Raw genomic sequence first — 18,505 nt, 5'->3', positions numbered from 1 at the left:
TAAAGAGAAATAAGCAGAATCCCGATAAAATGAATCGCACACTCCGGAAAGCAGCTTTCTTGTATTCAATAAATTAAGCTTGTTAGCTCCGCCCCTTTGTGATCTGTTACGGGTGTAAACATGATGTGCACTCATAAAGATAATCAAAGTGTCTGGGCTAATGGGATTAATTCATTAGATTCAAGAAAGCTACTTTCCGGCGAGCACGAGCCATTTTGATCGGAATTCTACAGAGAGCGTTCTCGAAGCATGGAAGAGTCTGGAAATTCAGAGCTTCCTGTGAATTTTTTTCGCAAGATTCTGAATTTGGTTATGGTCTGTTAATGATACAAAAAAACGATTTGTTGAAAAGGTTAACAAAATAAATTTGACCCAAGGCGAAATTTTTCTTAGTACAAAACATAATCGCTTGACGTCTCTCGTTCTGAGCGGCGGCCGCCGGTGGGTGGTTGATGTTGAACTTTTCCTCTAAAGTAGCGTCTTCATCGTCAGCGTCTGTCGTTGGCAGAAAGTGGACTTTTCTGTCAACATTCTATGGTTTTGTTTCTGTTGGTCGTTAGAAATGAAATCGATTTTTTTCCGAGCCTGTGGCAAGCGCGGTGTCATCATTAAAAAGCAGTATGAAAAAATAGTGCCGGGACATCCTGGCTACGGTCTGGTTATGAGCTAAACAATAGGATGTCAGTAGCCTGATTTTTTTCCGGTTCATCATTTTATACAAAATAAGGTTGATCCGAAACTGATTTTCTTCAAAGTGAAAAGCTTAATCGTTTGACGACGACAGAAAGTTGCTCTTCGGTAGCCGAATCACGAGCGCTCGTCGGAGGGAGATGATGCAACAAATTTGTTCGAATGGGTGGAATCACTAACAGCAACTAAGCTACCACGCCGTTCTTTTTGGCAATCAACCCTTTCTGTCCAGAAAACGCTGGTCCTGGGAAGAACTTATTTCTTTTTCCCATTGCGCTTTTCTAATAACCAACTTGTCGGAACTTGTCGGAATCATGCGTCTAAATTTCACCTTGTGCTGTTATTGTCCGACGACTACTCGAAAACTTTTCGCTAAGACGCCACCATTTGGAATAAACTTTTAGTATCGCCAACGCTGGTTGAATGACGTTTGGTTGAGGTTGAATGACCACCACCATAAATGGGATGGTTTTCCGTTGAAAATGCTACCAGCACCTTCGTGCTGCTGTGTCCGTTCCGCTGCTTCCGCACTACGTGAAATCTAGTTTGAACTGAGGATTAGATCTAAACTTGGAAGTTGGTTGATTTTGATGTCTGTGCTTGCGATCATGCACGGGATTAGTTGTTTTACTATTTGAAAACTGTTAGCCAATTTTCAATAATTAATAGTTGAAAATTTGTATTTTAGAACAGCGGTTCTCAACCTTTTTCTTAAGAGGTACCCCTTGAAGCTTTTGCATTAATTCAGGTGGCCCCTATTTTTTTTCTGTTAATAAAAATAAACGTAACTTATATGAAATATGGAAAATAGACCTAAAAACTAACAGAATATATGGCTTTCCATGAATTTGACTCAGATTTTCATTATTCCGTGAAACTTCCCAAAACAAACTTAGTTGATACATTTCCTTGTAGGAAAGGAAGGTTCCGAACCACTTGAAAGGACGCATTTTTAAAAAAGCTTAGGAGCTGCGCGAAAAGAGGCTTCCGAGAAACGTAGAAGAAGGCTAACAGCTTCCTACAGCATTCTTATGTCTTATGGGCCTCTTGAAAGGAGGCTTCCGAGCCTCTTGAAATGAGGCTTCCGAGTCTCTTGAAATTATGCTTCTGGGACTATTGAAAGGAGGCTTCCGGGCCTCTTGAAAGGAGGCTTCCGAGCCTCTTGAAATGATGCTTCTGGGTCTCTTGAAAGGAGGCTTCCGGGCCTCTCGAATGGACGCTTCCGGGCCTCTTGAAAGGATGCTGCCGGGCTTCTTGAAAGGAGACCTCCGGGCCTCTTGAAAGTAGACTTCCGGGCATCTTGGAAGGAGGCTTCCGGCCCTCTTTAAAAAAGGCTTCCGGGCCTCTTTAAAGATGGCTTCCGGGCCTCTTGAAAGGAGGTTTCCAGACCTCTTGAAAGGAGGCTTCCGGGTCTCTTGAAAGGACTTGAAAGGTGGCTTCCGGGCCTCTTGAAAGGAGGCTTCCGGGCCTCTTGAAAAGACGCTTCCGGGCCTCTTGAAAGGATGCTTCCGGGCCTCTTGAAAGGAGGCTTCCAAGCCTCTTGAAAAGAGACTTCCGGGCCTCTTGAAAGGAGGCTTCCGGGCTTCTTGAAAGATGGCTTCCGGGCCTCTTGGAAGGAGGTTTCCGGGCCCCTTGAAAGGAGGCTTCCGGGCCTCTTGAAATAAGGCTTCCGGGCGTCTTGAAAGAGGGCTTCCGGGTCTCTTGAAAGGATGCTTCCGAGCCTCTTGAAAGGTGGCTTCGGGGCCTCTTGAAAGGAGGGGTCCGAGCCACTTGAAAAGAGGTGCCAACGCCTCTGAAAAGGAGAGTTCCGAGCCTTTTGAAAGGAGGTTTCTGAGCTGTTCGCAAGAAGGCTTTTGAGAAACGTAGAAGGAGGCTTAGAATCCTCGTTGTTGCACGAGCAACTGACTTTTTTAAAAAAGAAAAAGCCTTCATGCTTTCAAATGGTGACTTCAGAACCTTCAGACTCTAGATTTTAGTTCAGAACCATATTCTTAACATATCATTCATTATTTTGTTTCGATCGAGTAGAAGATGTTCAAAATTTGTTCATTCGACGTTTTATTCTGTTGGACTTTTATCCCGCAGCCCTTCATACACTGTGCTGGTTGTGAACGGCAGGATTCAATTTGCTTCAATTTACTGATCGCCATACAAATTATGTACAAGACAAAGTTTTGAAGCAAAAAAATACCCAATTGTCAAAGCTGTATCAATAATATTGAATAATAATTGTGATACATCCGCCATTATGCCCTTTTGTTCGAGATACCCCCTGGGGCCAGCAAAAGTACCCCCAGGGGTACATGTACCCTATTATGAGAACCGCTGTTTAAGAACAATACAATAAAGTGTTGATTCATCCTTGATCGAACGGTCCAAAAATATTGGAAATCCATCGAAAAATGGCTGAGATATTAACGTTCAAAGTCTATCATATTTTCGTGACGGTATTCGATTTTCGCAATCGCAAAGTGTACCCCAATATAGAAAAGACAGACGTAGTCCTACGTAAAAAAATATCAAATTGAAAAGTCGATCAATGCAAACTAAAAGCAACACTAATAACACAACATCTCACGTTTTTTAATGTGTTTCGTTCATTTTCTTTGTAGCAACATGAGTCAGCCGTAGGAAATACCAAACTCTAAGAAAGACACAAAAAAATATTTTCTATTTATTTCATTTTAGACTTCTGCCTAAAAATTTGAATTTGTTTGTTTAATACTTTGGAGCTCCTTGGAAAATATTTTTTTTTTTTAGATTACGACGGGACATTACAATAAGGTCTAAATAACGGGACTGTCCCGTTAAATACGGTACGTATGGTCGGTGCCAATTAGTTCAAAAACTGTTTTTTGATGTTTTGTGTAAAATTGATATATGCAGTTTCTCAATCAAATGTTTCAAATATTTTGTACATTACTCAACACTAGATACATTTTCAAAAATTTCGCATAATCGAACCGAGCCTTTGCGCGATAATATGCGTTAAGGAAACGAAGTGGCAAACTGAATGAATAGAATTTTATAACTAAGTATCATTCAAAATGATTTATGGTTGTAGACTTTGCTTTGAAAAGTCGTCGGAATCACGACATACTTTCAGCGCGCATACTCGGTTCGTCACTATTTTCCCCGCTTCATTAAGACAATTGCAATTTGCGAATCGTGCAGCTCATACACCAAACTCCCTGATGGACGGGATTCAAGCACATCCTCAATTGAAAGAAACTAATTTTAGCCGCCCTACACTGCGTATCTGCAATTGGCCCAATGTCTTTCGAAACGATCCTACAACCGTAGTAGTTTAGCATCCGTTCGGTCCCGCTTGCTTATGATACTCGGCTGACCAAAACGCGTTTCATTCAAAGACAGAAGTCTACCGATTCCAATTGGCGCAAATTGTTTCAAATCATCCGCCGGGTAATCCGAAGATGAGGATGCTACTAGGTTTCGCGATTCTATAAAAGCTAGCTCCGTCATGCGCGACGTTCTCAGTTTCGCAACCGTAGTCATAGATGTCCAACATGCTTGGCGTGTTCTGTCGGATATCGGGCTTCACAATTCTCCTCCTTACGGTTCTGGTGTGTTGCGGTGGACTATGGCTGCGAATGGTCGACGGTCAGTGCGTGTGTGGAATTCGGCAGACGAAAAACGAATCCGTCGTGGACGGTGAGCAAATAGAACCGGGCGAGTGGCCTTGGCATGTGGGTGTGTACTGGTGGAAAGGTTCGAAACTTAACCCGCCGGACAAAGTTTGCGAGGGGGCGCTGGTCGATCGGGAAGGATGGGTGCTGACCGCGGCCAACTGTTTAAAGAGCGGTGGAGGAAAAGTGCTCGAACTGAAGGGAATGATTGTTCATGTGGGATTGGTGGCGTTGCAGCAGAACACCGAGCGATCCCGGAGGTTCCATGTGGAGAACGTAGTGCTGAACGAGGAGCTGGATTTGGCTTTGATTCGGTTGAAAGTGTACGACGAATGGGAGGGTATGCCGATCTGCATGACGGACGGACAGGAAGATTTTGACAAGATTTACGGAGAGTCGGTTTACGTTTTGCAACAGAGCCATCGGCATCGGTTGGGTGGATTCGAGATCGTTAAACTGCAACTTGAAAAGGAAGTTGTGTGCTATGGACCGTCATTAGCAGTTAAGGCGCGAGCGGTTAGCGACAGCAACATCAAACTTAAAACCAAAGGTACAATCGATTAAGCTAACAGTTTGTTATGCAGATTATTGATTGTTTTCTTCATAGATACCAAGTATCATTCAACGGGTCGTGGTACTCCCCTCTACATCAAAGGCCCTGGAGGGTGGACCCTGCTAGGTATATCCAACAAAATACAAACATCCATTCCTGGAAGCTTTTGCCAACCCGGGGACTACGAATCGTTCCTGAACGTTAACTTGGCACCGGTCAGCGTATGGTTTGCTAATGAGCTAGAAAACGACGGTATCGAAAGCATGGAAACATCTACCGAGTAGAGTTCAGTTACCTTTCTAATAGATTGCACTTACTGTCATCCATGAAATCATCAACCATTCTGTACATTCTTTACCCGTAGACACCAATAAATTAAAACGAATAGGAAACCCTTTTGGTGCTTTTGTTTTCTCGAGAAAAGAACGAATACAACGCTCCCTGTCACTCTTGTCAGTCACGCCAATCGGTCTTGTCATCCGGAAATGCAAATTTCGTTGTTTTTGTTCATCTTCTCGACGGATCGTTGTCTCCAATGCAATAATGGCTGGGATCAATCAACCCTGTAGCGGAGCATTTTGATTGCTCACATAGAACATGCACTAAAGAGCAGAGGTTTTACTTCGACCCAACGTAGCTGTAATTTCTCGTTACGAGAAACGCTAATTCGACTAGCTTGAATGGAATGGACGGGTGAATCAATTGCAGCGTATGGACTATGAACCTACGTCGTGTCTATACGAAGAGTGTGAAAGAAAGCGACAGTAACGAATGACTATCAGACAAACAAGCGCTCTATCAGTCGAGACAAATACCTGGCTAGCAAATATGCGTGCATTTCCGGGCTGAGCAGAGGAATTCGATAATGAAGTAATGGGCGCCCGTTAGCTTAATTGTGTGACATAAGAGGGTTGTAAACGATAAGTTGAAAGCGTGAATAGAGCGTCGAACATAACACGCGGTGCCAATGAATATAAGTGGTACCGATTCAAGATGGTAGCCCTATATTACTTGCTTTCCAAATGTCTGTAATATAACAAAACAAATGTTATCGATTGTAAATGTCTTCCCTCCCAAGATGAGTTGCTAGTCATAGTTTGGAAGTAATCAAATTAAAAGAAACAATGTTAACACACCAAAAGCCGTGAATCGTGTTTCCTTTTAGGAAGAGGTTTGGTATTTCTGCCCGAGAAGTCACTCTATGGAAAAGGTCAATTCACCCGCCTAGAAACACGCTTGCGCAAAATTCAACCAATCATTTCGTCTCTCTCTCACAGTCCTATACAGCATCCGGCTGTAGTCGAATCAAATGATCTAAATGCCAGCTTGAGACAGGAAGTTCAAATCCTCGTACCTACCAATTCGAAAAAATTTTCATCCACCATCAAATTACTCAAATTGTTTAGCTGTATATTATTTCAATAAAATCCATTTCCTTTCACAAGTATTCAAATACACACTTGACAATGCAATTCTTCGCGTAACTTTTAGGCGGACTGACTTCCTTCCAAGATGATTTTAATCAACGCCAGCTCCATCCAGAGGTAATAACACATAGCGTCGAATTGACGTGACATAGTCGTGCACTGGTGGGTGAGATGTGTGTTGCATGCTAGGCTGCACATAATGGTATACGCTATCAATCCAAGCAGGGTGCCATCCATATGGACCCGGGTTAGGAATGAGTCATCACTCGGTGATGGCTTACCGCACCACTACCTACTGTTGGTAGATAGAGACCCATTCATCGTTAGGTTTTTGTTGTTTTCGCAGCCGACTGCCCTGGCTTTCTGACTTCCCGATGATAATTTTCTTGGAAGCTTTGCTTTTCCGCATTTCTGTTGGTTGGTATTTGTTGGTGTCTTTCGGGGGTGATGTACTGAATCGCAGAAAGTATGATTGGCAGGCATCACGGTTGATGATTCGATCACGGTGAGCGATCATTCTGTGCCAAAATGCGACGAACCAAGAAATCTAATCGCCAAATAGAGTGAAACTGTTTAGTTCAGCTTCCAGTGGATTTATTTTGCACCGAGCTTAGTGATAACTATCTATAAGTCGAATGAATGTGATTTAAGTTTAAATATGATGATGATGATCATTTAATGTAGCAAGGCACAAGGCACTAAGACACATGTCGATTTTTAAAATAAAAAAATACTTGGAAAGCTGTTATATGCATTAAAACCGATCGGAATTAAATATTTGGGTACTGTATAGCCCCCCTCAAATCGTCGACCCTGACGCCCTGTTAAATGCGGCCTTAACTTTGACCATAACTTCTATGTTCATAGTTCAATCCAGCTAATTTTCAATAGGAAATAACATACAGGGGTTAGACAAAAAGGTTGAGATAGGCAAAATTTTGTCGGAATTTATATCAGCCATACTTTGCGTAAAATAATCCGATTTAAATAAAACTGGGTGCACAGAACGCTGAAACTCTTCTAGTATTCTGTCCCCATGCAAAATCTCAGAATGGCCATTGGCCACCGGAGATGTTCCGGGTTTACCGAGGGTATGTTGAAAATGCTTTTTTTGCTTCTGTTTCTGCTTGTCGTTTTATGTGATGTTTACCTTCATTGTGTTTTATGCTTTCCCTAGACACTAGAGCTAATATGTAGACCAATGCAATGCTGGCTGCAGATCGAAAATCCGTCAGGTATGCGCAGAAATATGGGCATTTCCGTGAAAACGGTCCGGTATTGGCCATACACCCTGAGTCCTCAAAATGTATCTTTAATAAAGTTCTATATTCATCATCTTGGAAAAAAACATGAAACTTGACACCAATGGTACCAGATGGTTCCAAAACCAATTCTTCCTCGAAGGTCCCTGAAACCTGCTATAAGGGTGGCAGTGGAAACTATCAACCTGGACATGTTCCTGTAATCATCGTCTCGTACACCTAACCAGCGGATGGCAGATTTTAATACAGTTCTGCATAAGAACCTTACAGAAACTGTATAATAATTTGGCATATACGATTCCGGAAAATTTTAATACAATTGTTGTATGGAAATCTTACAGATTAATTTATATTTTAATACAATATTTGTATAAAAAGCTTATCGAATTGTATCTGCCAAGATTTTGTACAATAATTGTCGGATGTGTATTTTGGGTGTAGAACTATAAAGTTATACCCATATTTGCATTATTCCGATCTGTTATCATTTATCATGTTCCCGGAACCGTTTTCACGGAAATGGCTATATCTTTGAGTTTTTGGCTGACCTGTACGTCACAGTTAGAGGCGTGTGCCACCGTGTCAAGAAAAAACACAATTTATGAAAAGTTTCGTGAATGTTATTTCTTCCAAATTCCATTTTCCGTTGAAATTTTAAAAACTTTCCGTAAATGTTAAGCCGAAGAATTTTCCGCTGAAATCCACAGATTTTTTTTTACCGAATTAGGCAAATATTCGGGATTTCAATTAAATTTCCTTAAAATATTGGAAGAATTATCCATGGAAATTCCACTGAGAAAATTTTTCATATTGAATATATTTGCAATTTGGGGTCTCAAATATATTTAATACTAGCAGACCCGACGAACTTCGTTTCGCCTAAAATTGATTTATTCACTAATTAGTGCCCGAGTTATGCAGAAATTTCTGTTTCATTAGTATGGGAGCCCCCCTTTACAGAAAGGGATGAGTTTCGAACCACCACAGAAGCATGTCTTTCCTTCTAAAACCTCCACATACCAGATTTGGTTCCATTTGCTTGATTATTTCTCGAGTTATGAAGAAATTGGTGTTTCATTTGTATGGGAGCCCCTCTTTCCAAAGCGGGGAGGGGTCTCGAACCATCTTAAGAACCTTCCCCGGCCCCAAAAACCTCTGCATACAAATTTTCACGCCGATCGGTTCAGTAGTTTTCGAGTCTATAAGGTTCAGACAGACAGAAATTCATTTTTATGTATATAGATGAATCCACGCATAAATTCAATAACTGAATATTAGATGTGTGGTCTCTAATTTTATTTGATTATAGATTCTATTTGTACTTTGCGTGAAGAGTGGTTATGTGTGTACTACACAGTTTTTTACACGGATGGGTTTAGTCGATTAAGACCTTTAGCGTCCATAAAACTATGAGTGAAAAAAAAAAACAAAAAAAATCAGATGATATATAAAAAGATGTGAAGGTTCAGGTTAAGCGAGAAATTATTGAATACCACCCGTGTAAAAAAATATAGGGTGTAATAAACATCATAAGTTAAATTAATGGATTTTTGCCAATACAAATGTGTGGATTTTTTGCAGTGTAGAGAATTTAAGTATGCAATCCGGGAAATTTTTCAAGTAAATTCCGAAGAATTTACCATGAAAAAAAAGTTCTATCACAAACGTCCGAATCATAAACGCCCGAATTCCATTCGCCCGAATAGAGCAAACGCCCGAATAGACCATTGCTCTAAATTTATCAGTATACGTTAGATCCAGAGTATATACTATTGAATTTTAAAATGGCTGAGATTAATACTGAGGAACGTGTCTTCCCAAATTCAAGTTTTAAGGATGTTTTTTTCTCCTCAACCAAAGTTTTGTTTTTAGAAAACATTAGCGATTGGGATTACAGCCGGCATACGGAAAGGATAACAGACTTCAACTTGCCTATAAAAAGTTTGTTACCTTAGCACTTTTTTATGTGAAGATATAACAAAGGCATCCAAAGAGGTTCGAAAATCTCGCCCAGAGAAACGTATTTTTGTATGTAAGCAAGTATTATGTAAATGGGATGTACCCGTTAGGCATAATGGACGTTATACATAAATGACCTAAAGAACAGCCCATGACATGAAGGCGGAATTATGCCAAACGACCATTATGGCTAACGTACATTATCCCTAACGTCCGTAATGCGTAACGTCCATTATGCCTAACGTAATTATGCATAACGTAGTGGACTCATGTGAATGGTCGCAAATCAAAGCATAAAAAGACCACTAGAGACCCACTTTACTAAAACTGGTACGTTCATATATTCCAGGTGATTGGCATATTTTTTCTTTTAATATGATTATGAGAAATAACATATTGTTATAGAATCTGGAGGTATACATATGTATATATGACCTATTCGGGCGAATGGTCTATTCGTGCGAGTGGTCCATTTGGGCGAATGGTCTTTTCGAGCGACTGTGGCATTCGGGCGAATGGAATACAGGCGAGTGTCATTCGGGCGTTTGTGATAAAATAAAAAATAAAAATCGAATCACTTCTTGTGCAAACTCTGAAGAATTTCTTTTGAAATTTTGGACATACGGCCGAAAGTGTTGTTTGTCTAAACTGATTATTTTGCTGAAAAAGTCATTTGTCCGAACAGGTCAAACGGGTCAGACCTGTTTAGCAACGACATTTTCAGCAGTATGCCGCTTTCAGCCAAATGACATTTTAAGCCATACTATTTTTAACCTAATAACCGTTTCGGTCAAACGTCCCATTCAGCCAAATGGAATTCGGCTTAATGACAATCGACTAAGTGGCTTTCGAACAAATGGCCTTTCAGTCGAACTACGAATAAAGCTGTATCCGTCATTTGGCCGAACAAACCATTAGATCGAAACTCATTTGACCGAAATGAACAACTGGTCATTCGGGCACAAAAAAGTCGTTTGTCTGTATAGGTCATTTGGCTTAAAATGCCGTTCGGCAGAAAATGTCATTTGACTGAAATGGACATTTGTACTATCGCAAATGTCGTTCGGCCGAACTGGTCCGTTGGCCGAAAAATCGTTATTCAGAAAAAACAACTGTCGAAACTGATAAGAAAGGAACATTTGTCTGAAAATGTTGTTTGACATTTTTGGTTATCGACATGTTTAATCATATTATCCATACAGCAAGTAACATTTTCGGCCTTACACCAAATGAACATTTCTGCCAAACGGCATGTTCGACTACATGACGACAAAACGAGTTGTTGAGGCAAACTTCTTTTTCGGCCAAATTACCAGTTCGGCCGTATGTCGCTTTCGGCCAAATGACATTTTCGGTCAAACCGTTTTCGATCTATTAACCATTACGGCCCAACGTTCAATTTGCTGAATAACTTTCGGTCATATGATTCTTCCTCTTTTTGAACAACTTCCCGTTGAATTTCCGAATGGACAATACCAATAATTTTCCGTAATTCCTACTAATTTCCTTTAAAAATGTTAAAATTTGGAACAATTTTCCGTGGAAATTCAGAAGAATTTTCTTGGAAATCCTAAGAAGATCATTTCGAAATTACAAACACTTTTCCCTGGGGATTTCTTAAGGCTTAATTTGGAAACTCAAAAAGGTTGTTCCGGGAAAACCAACTAGGGTTTCATGCTGTGGAGGGCCCTCCGATGTTGCATGCGATGTTTCGGTACACTTCTCGCCCGGATGGCGCTGGTGTTTGTCGGCGGATCTTGCTTCGGCTGACTACGGCGTGGTTACGAGGATGACGGATGACCTAGCGGGACGCTCGTTGGGGTTTTCGTGCAGCTTACTACGGCCAGACGGAGGATAGATGATAAAGGGCCTATCTAGGTGATCGACGGGAGGTTTGCGGAGCTTTCTACGGCCGGGCGGATGATGGATGGCCAATCTGGGCGATCGGCGTGACTTTTGCGGTACTTTCTACGGCCGGGCGGATGATGGAATGGCCAATCTGGGCGATCGGCGTGACTTAGGCGGCACTTTCTACGGCCGGGCGGATGATGGAATGGCCGTACGGATGATGGAATGGCCGGACGGGTGATGGAATGGCCGGAAAGATGATGGAATGGCCAGATGGTTGATGGAATAGCCTACGGAACGCTTCGAGTCGCTTTCGAGAACGGGATACGTGCTGCTTTCCGGCCCTGACGGAATGTGGTCGACGCTCCTAGAGCTTGCGTGATCGGTATACAATGGCGTGGGGTGTTATTCAGTCTCTGATTTTACAAAATGGTGAGCGGAATGGCTTTCAAGCTGGCCTATCGCTACACGTGGCTTATCTGTTACCGTGGCTTAACGATTCCCGAGGCCGATTCCGTGTCCTGGCTGTTCCGGTGGCTTTACTGTGGGCGAGAAACAGGTTTTGGTGCTCCAGAAAGCTTTCCGAAAGAAAAGGTCCTAATTCGGACCTTTTTTGTTAATCTTATTTCCGCTCAGTCTTGAAGTACACTTTCCTTTTACTTCTATTCACACTCTGTTATATTATAGCAAATTATTTTTTTAAAACTTTATTTCGACGCGCACTTCTTGGTTCGTTGGCGGTTCTTACTCGAAAGAGCGATTTCTATTCTTCGGTCGCTTGGCTGGCCTCAGAAAATCGAAAGGTGTTCCGAAATCAACCCGAAGATTGACATATACGGCATCTTAAAGGTTGGCATCCCTTCCTGTCAATGACAAGCTAGCTCAAACCGCTGTAAATAAGCGACAGGTGTGAGTGCTCACGATGCTCACTACTTCGTCATTAACGATAGGCTCTGCACATTTTCAATGACAGCTAATGATTCGTCCACCAGTGAGGCTGTCCGTAATTTATCATAGAGGTGCGGAGTTTGGGTTTAGGTTCTCACTGGTGTGGGTGACAAAATCGCCATTGCACAGTGTTTTATTTCGTCGTTTTCACGATCGAAATACAAAAACTCGAAAAGTGTTGATTTTTGATATAAGGTTTGTTTACAGAAGTTTCAAGATATTTAGGAGCGCATCTTTCGATAAAAATAGTTTGATAATTAATTACCCAAAAAGTGAATTGAGAAAATTATTTTTTCACCAGAATGAGATAGACACATAGTTTCTTCCGCACATTGCAAATTTTAATACGAGCAACTTTGCTGAACATGCCGAGTCTCTATCTCTTATATATAACAAACTTAAGACGTTTTATGTTAAAACCCCTTTAAAATCAAATTTTTCATTCTAACTCTTTCCAATGATTTTTCCCATTTTCCGTCTTTTCTAGGAAGTTGTTAAGCAAGCAAAATAACATGTTTCTGCTGAACATTGGAACATTCCATCTCATATACAGCAAAAGTTATCTTTAAATTATACATATTTTTAGAGGTATTTCCACTTATAATTACTCCCTTAATTGCAAAAAGTCGCAAATTTCTCCACGATATGCTGAAAGTCGCTCATTTCTCGCTTAACTTTTCAAAAGGACCTAAGTAACATTTTTTTCATGAAATAATTTGAGTACTGCAATCAAAAGCTTTAATGTTTTTCTGTTGATTGCGCTATTCAAATTAATTCATGAAAAATATTATAGATCACTAACTAAGCAATTTCAACTTTTCACTGATATTGAAAACTTTTGTCGACAAGAGTCTTCTCTATTGCTGTGTTAAAAACTTGTGAACCGCGAAAAATCATAATGTTTGAATAACTTTGGTTTTATAAGAAATGGAAAGTTACAATGTTCAGCAAAAACATGTATTTTTGCTGGTTTGACAACTTTGTAGAAGAGACGGAAAATGTGAAAATCATCAGAATTAGTTCTAGCTTAAATAATGTTTTGAGGTATCATAACAAACATAAAACGTTTGTTTGTCATATATAATTTATACAAGTTTTATAGTTTGTTTGTTCTACAAATTCAGAGAAAAATCACAAAAAATATATAATTTATATTTATTTGAGAAATCATAAAGAGAATTCAAGGAATTCAAACTTCTAAAAGTATTCGCGTGATGTCGAAAATACAATAAACTTACACAACACACATGTCGAAGCGTTTCGATTTGATTTAAACAGCTGAAACATCTGCTTATCTAGGTAAATTTAAGGACGCATTGAGGCACTGAGGCATTGATCATTGAGTTCGTAGGATCCAGTTGTATCAAAAGCCAAAGGTTGGCCGAGAAGTCGAAGGAAGTTCCTTACAGAAGATACTAAATCAATTATAGTGAAAGTGTGAAAGCGATGACAAACAGCAAAATTTTGTATTCATTTAAATTTGTATCCAGTTAAATTTGGAAACAACTGGCAAATAAATGTTATAACAAATGCTATTAAAAACAAATGCGGCTATGAAGCCGAGTTTCCATATTTTTGATATAATAAACTTAACATGTTTCGTGTTTTTTTTTCAAACATTATTAGTGTGTTTTTGATTGTGAACTAAGTTCAACACAGGCATGTTTTATGTGGAAATCCTTTTAAAATCATTATCCTAACTTTAACTAATTCCAATGATTTTTCACATTGTCCGTCTCTTCTACAAAGTTGTCAAACCAGCAAAAATACATGTTTTTGCTGAACATTGTAACTTTCCATCTCTTATAAAACCAAAGTTATTCAAACATTATGATTTTTCGTGGGTTTACAAGTTTTTAACACAGCAATTGAGAAGACTCTTGTCGACAAAAGTTTTCAATATCAGTGAAAAGCTGAAATGAGCGACATTCAGCATATCGTGAAGAAATTTGCGACTTTTTGCAATTAAGGGAGTAATTATGAGTGGAAATACCTCTAAAAATATGTATAATTTAAAGATAACTTTTGTTGTATATGAGATGGAATGTTCCAATGTTCAGCAAAACATGTTATTTTGCTTGCTTAACAACTTCCTAGAAGAGACGGAAAATGGGAAAAATCATTGGAAAGAGCTAGAATGAAAAATGTGATTTTAAAGGGGTTTTTACATAAAACGTCTTAAGTTTGTTATATATAAGAGATAGAGACTCGGCATGTTCAGCAAAGTTGCTCGTATTACAAATTGCCACAACTTTGCGGAAGACACTATGTGTCTATCTCATTCTGGTGAAAAAAAAATTTTTCAACTCACTTTTAGGGTAATTATTTATCAAACTATTTTTATCAAAAGATGCGCTCCTAAACATTTTGAAACTTCTGTGAACAAACCCTATATCAAAAATTAACACTTTTCGAGTTTTTGTATTTCGATCGTGAAAACGACGAAATAAAACACTGTGCATTGTAAGCGACTAATTATTTCTTTTGAACGACGCCATATTCACAATGATACAAAAACGGAAAAGCAACGCGTGTCTAACGTATTTCCCCGAGGACTGATTCGATATCTTAACTACTTCGCGACGACTAAAACATGCACTGCTCGATGACTACTGCAAACTATTGAAGATCGCGCTCGTTACAACCGGAGCAAAGCGCAATACATGCACATGAGCCACCGAATACCAGATAATTTATAATTTTCGCGACGACTAAAACACGCACTGCACTCGCTTGGAACGTGGAACGGAACTATCCGGCTGGTTCTCAGTGCCCGTTACATGAAAATTTAATCTGTCTTCAGTAGTCAATTTTTGACATCCCACAGATTGTTCTGTGAAAAAAAATGAAGAGATTTAGTTATAAAACGGCTGAGATCTGGGTGCTCAAAGTTTCCGTTCCACGTTTTCTGCGAACTTGGTACTTTAAGTTACAAATCATGGCTCGGTACTTGTAGTGTTAACTAAAGATTATTTTAGTATTTCCAAAGCAATTGCGTAATTTTGATTTCTAGAGCAACCTCTAAAAATGGGCGTAACAGCCAAAATGTAATAATTCCAGTTATTCGTCTACATATACCTAAATCACCGTAAAGCTGAATATATAGACGACCCAAGAAACAATTCAGAGCCATAAATTAACAAGCTTGTTGAACAATTGTTGTATAGAAGCGATGGTAGTTGAACAATAAAGCATGTTTAAGAAGTTGTTTAATTATACTGATTGAAATCACCGCATTAGTTCCCTGTTTTGTTGTTATTTGAATAAAGCATCGAATAAAAGTTTAACAAATGTTGCCCTAAAATTTCCCTGGCAGGGTGAAGTACAGTTGTATTATTCACTGTAAATATACTTTATTCCACCAAAGTAAATCATATTTTGTGTAATCAAGTTGATATTGAATAACATGTTTATGTGATGCCCAATAACATTTGTTAGAATTTGTTATTCAACAGCGCTGCCGAAGTTGTACAATTCAATGAAGTAATGTGTCTTATATTAGATTGAAAGCCTTTGAACCAAACATGTTGATTAATTGTGAAATAAGTTTACTGTATGATAACTGTTATTAATGTATGATGTTCTTTCAAATGTTGTTCAACACAACATAATTGCTGTTGATTCATCATTGTTGACAAAATCAATTATGTCGTATCTGGTTGTGCTGATGTCACTGTGCTTTGATTTTTTTGTGAAAATGGATAAATCTTTCTAAAAGTTCGAAAAGAGTGGTACATATCATATCAGTGGTTAGTGAAAAACACCGGTTGTTGTGTAGGATGCTACAAGTACAACACAAAACAGTGGAAAATGCAGCGACATTCGCAAAACTCAAAGCTGTACCAGATCCTACGAATGGTATAAATCAATATCATAAAATTATACTAAAAAACATAATTTCAGACCGGAACTGTTTGTTGTTGCTGTTTTCACAGTGATGGGCAAAGGATGTGCGCACGGATTGACTATTGAAGGCGGATTGTTTCAGAATTCATTATTCAACGATTCTTAAACTGCAATCGGGGCAACTACATTCGATGCTCATCTGAATTTGTATAAACGTTGCTGTGCAAACGTTTTCAACAATATTGTTGTCATATACATTCTATTTAATAAACATGTTCAAATGTTGTTTATGCAATGTTTGTGCAATGAATTGTTCAATTTGATGTTAAATAATTTATAACTACATTTAACATGGTCGATTTATATGACCTTGCATGGAGCAGCGGAAGAGCAAGCGGATGTCAATCGAAGGGTCCTGGGTTCAAGCCTCACATTGTTCGAGATTGTGATAACTGTAGTAATGACTACTTGATGTAAAAAAACAAGTCACTGTTCATTAATTAGTTAAAAGATACAAATTATCCGTAAGAATTAGTGCTCTTTTAACATTTTTATAAAAAAATGCTTGTTGTGGAAACTTCTAATAAGCTTTATTTGAGATATTCCTTACAACAATGCAACCAAAACCAACGTTATTCAACTTGTATACAGGACTTTTTCTCAAACTAATGTTGAATAATAGTTTCCTCCAATTTTCTATGTTACACAAACAACAGTATATCAAACAGCCTTATTAGTAAAACATTGAACAAAAGCTTTATTAGTTCGGGTAATAAGCTGTGTAGTAACAAGCGTTGAATTAATGTTGTTGTAGCTGTTTTATTGTTTTGCAGTTGAACAATCGAGGCAAGGTGATAGCTTAAGGCCCAAATTATCGTAATCCAGTCATTGACAAGAAAACCAGCCACGTGCTTGTACCACCCCAGGAAAAATCCGCCCACCGAGGAGAAAATGCATTCCCCAGCTGAATCGGGAAGCATTCTCGTGTTAAAACTACATCAACACATAGTGGTGACTTCAATACATCCGCAGGGATGCTTCATTGGGATGAATTTCGTAATATTATTTGAAAAAACTGCATTTTGCAGAAAATATTGCAAAGTTGAAAAATATTTTCCAGGAGGAAACCGTCGATTTACTCTCACGCTCTCTTATACTTTGCAGATACTCGAAAATCATCGTTCAGTGTTGCGTGTTGATTTGTTCTATATATTATGCTTGTTTTCTCGAATATTTACGTAAACATCAAGCAATAACCTATGAAAATGTTGCTTTTAATGCTATATATTGACACTAAATATTGGATGTGAGCTAGAACTGTGAAAACGCAAGCATTCATAAGCAACGCAGGTTATTTATTTTTCATAATTCAAGTTTTGATAATGTTGTGCTGCTAAAACGGCATCACTTTTCATGTACACAGAGAGAAGACCGATCATATGATCATGTAAACAATCTATTGAATCTTGACGAACATTTGAGAAGGTAGTCAACTGCATCATAATTTTACATTCATGTAAAATGCATGTAGAAAATTGTGTAATTAGGAGAAGGATGCACATCAAATCAATCTCAGATGCATTTTTGAGGTTGTTTATGCATATCGCCATAATATATGCGCTCTACAGGTATTGAAAAGGACGTTAGTATTTTGTGGAAATATATAGAGTTTGATACCTTATGAAATGTTTGTTTACTTTGTTCAAAATCAGATCTGAGCGAATGAGTAGGCTCTCCGCAAAAAAAAGAAGCGAACAGCAAGAAAAAGAAGTCGATTTGCTGTATGACATTTGAACCTTAAACATTTATTTCAACATGCTTATAGAACTGCTGTTGTTGAATAGATTCTCCATTTTTGGGCGAACAAGGTTGGTATAGTAGTATCAAATGCAATAAATCAATCATAATTAAACATATGTACAGCTGAATAACGCAGCTGTAAGAGACATTTCTTCAAACAACAATTGTTTCTTGGGGAAGAACTGGAATGTTTGCATTTCGACTGTTGCGCCCTTTTCAAACGTTGTTTTAGATTTAGGCAATGTAGCCATATAAACTAATTACGTAAAGCATTTTCTCTGAAATGACAGATTCCCCTGCCTCCATTAAATTTTTTAGTGCTTACATAATAATTTCTCAATAATCTATACTTAAGAACAATTTTCACAAATCTGTATTCAATCTTGGATTATACATCATGCAGCATTATTCTAATACAAAAAATGTAAGCTCCTTTTATGGATTCCGGTTTGATGCAGTGATTGTAAACATGAATACGATGATTGTATTAAATCCAGCAAATCTGTATATGCCAAATTTTCATGT

The 18,505-nt window shown here is 38.8% G+C and overlaps 2 protein-coding genes across 3 annotated transcripts in view; both read left to right on the top strand.

Annotated features, from left to right (window-relative positions):
• Window positions 1-18,505, top strand: part of LOC134203376 (mucin-2-like) — a 208,486-nt gene that overhangs the window by 14,079 nt on the left and 175,902 nt on the right. The gene's annotated exons all lie outside the window — the stretch shown is intronic.
• Window positions 4,176-5,700, top strand: LOC134203372 (uncharacterized). The gene is made up of 2 exons (XM_062678241.1): window positions 4,176-4,887; window positions 4,945-5,700. Exons 1-2 carry the CDS (start codon window positions 4,209-4,211, stop codon window positions 5,172-5,174), a joined length of 909 nt encoding a protein of 302 aa, XP_062534225.1. The 5' UTR covers window positions 4,176-4,208; the 3' UTR covers window positions 5,175-5,700.

Source organism: Armigeres subalbatus, unplaced genomic scaffold (genome assembly GCF_024139115.2).
Source record: "Armigeres subalbatus isolate Guangzhou_Male unplaced genomic scaffold, GZ_Asu_2 Contig1826, whole genome shotgun sequence".
NCBI lineage: Eukaryota > Metazoa > Arthropoda > Insecta > Diptera > Culicidae > Armigeres > Armigeres subalbatus.
The sequence above is the reverse complement of the archived record's forward strand: the minus strand, read 5'-3'. Positions and strand labels throughout refer to the sequence as shown.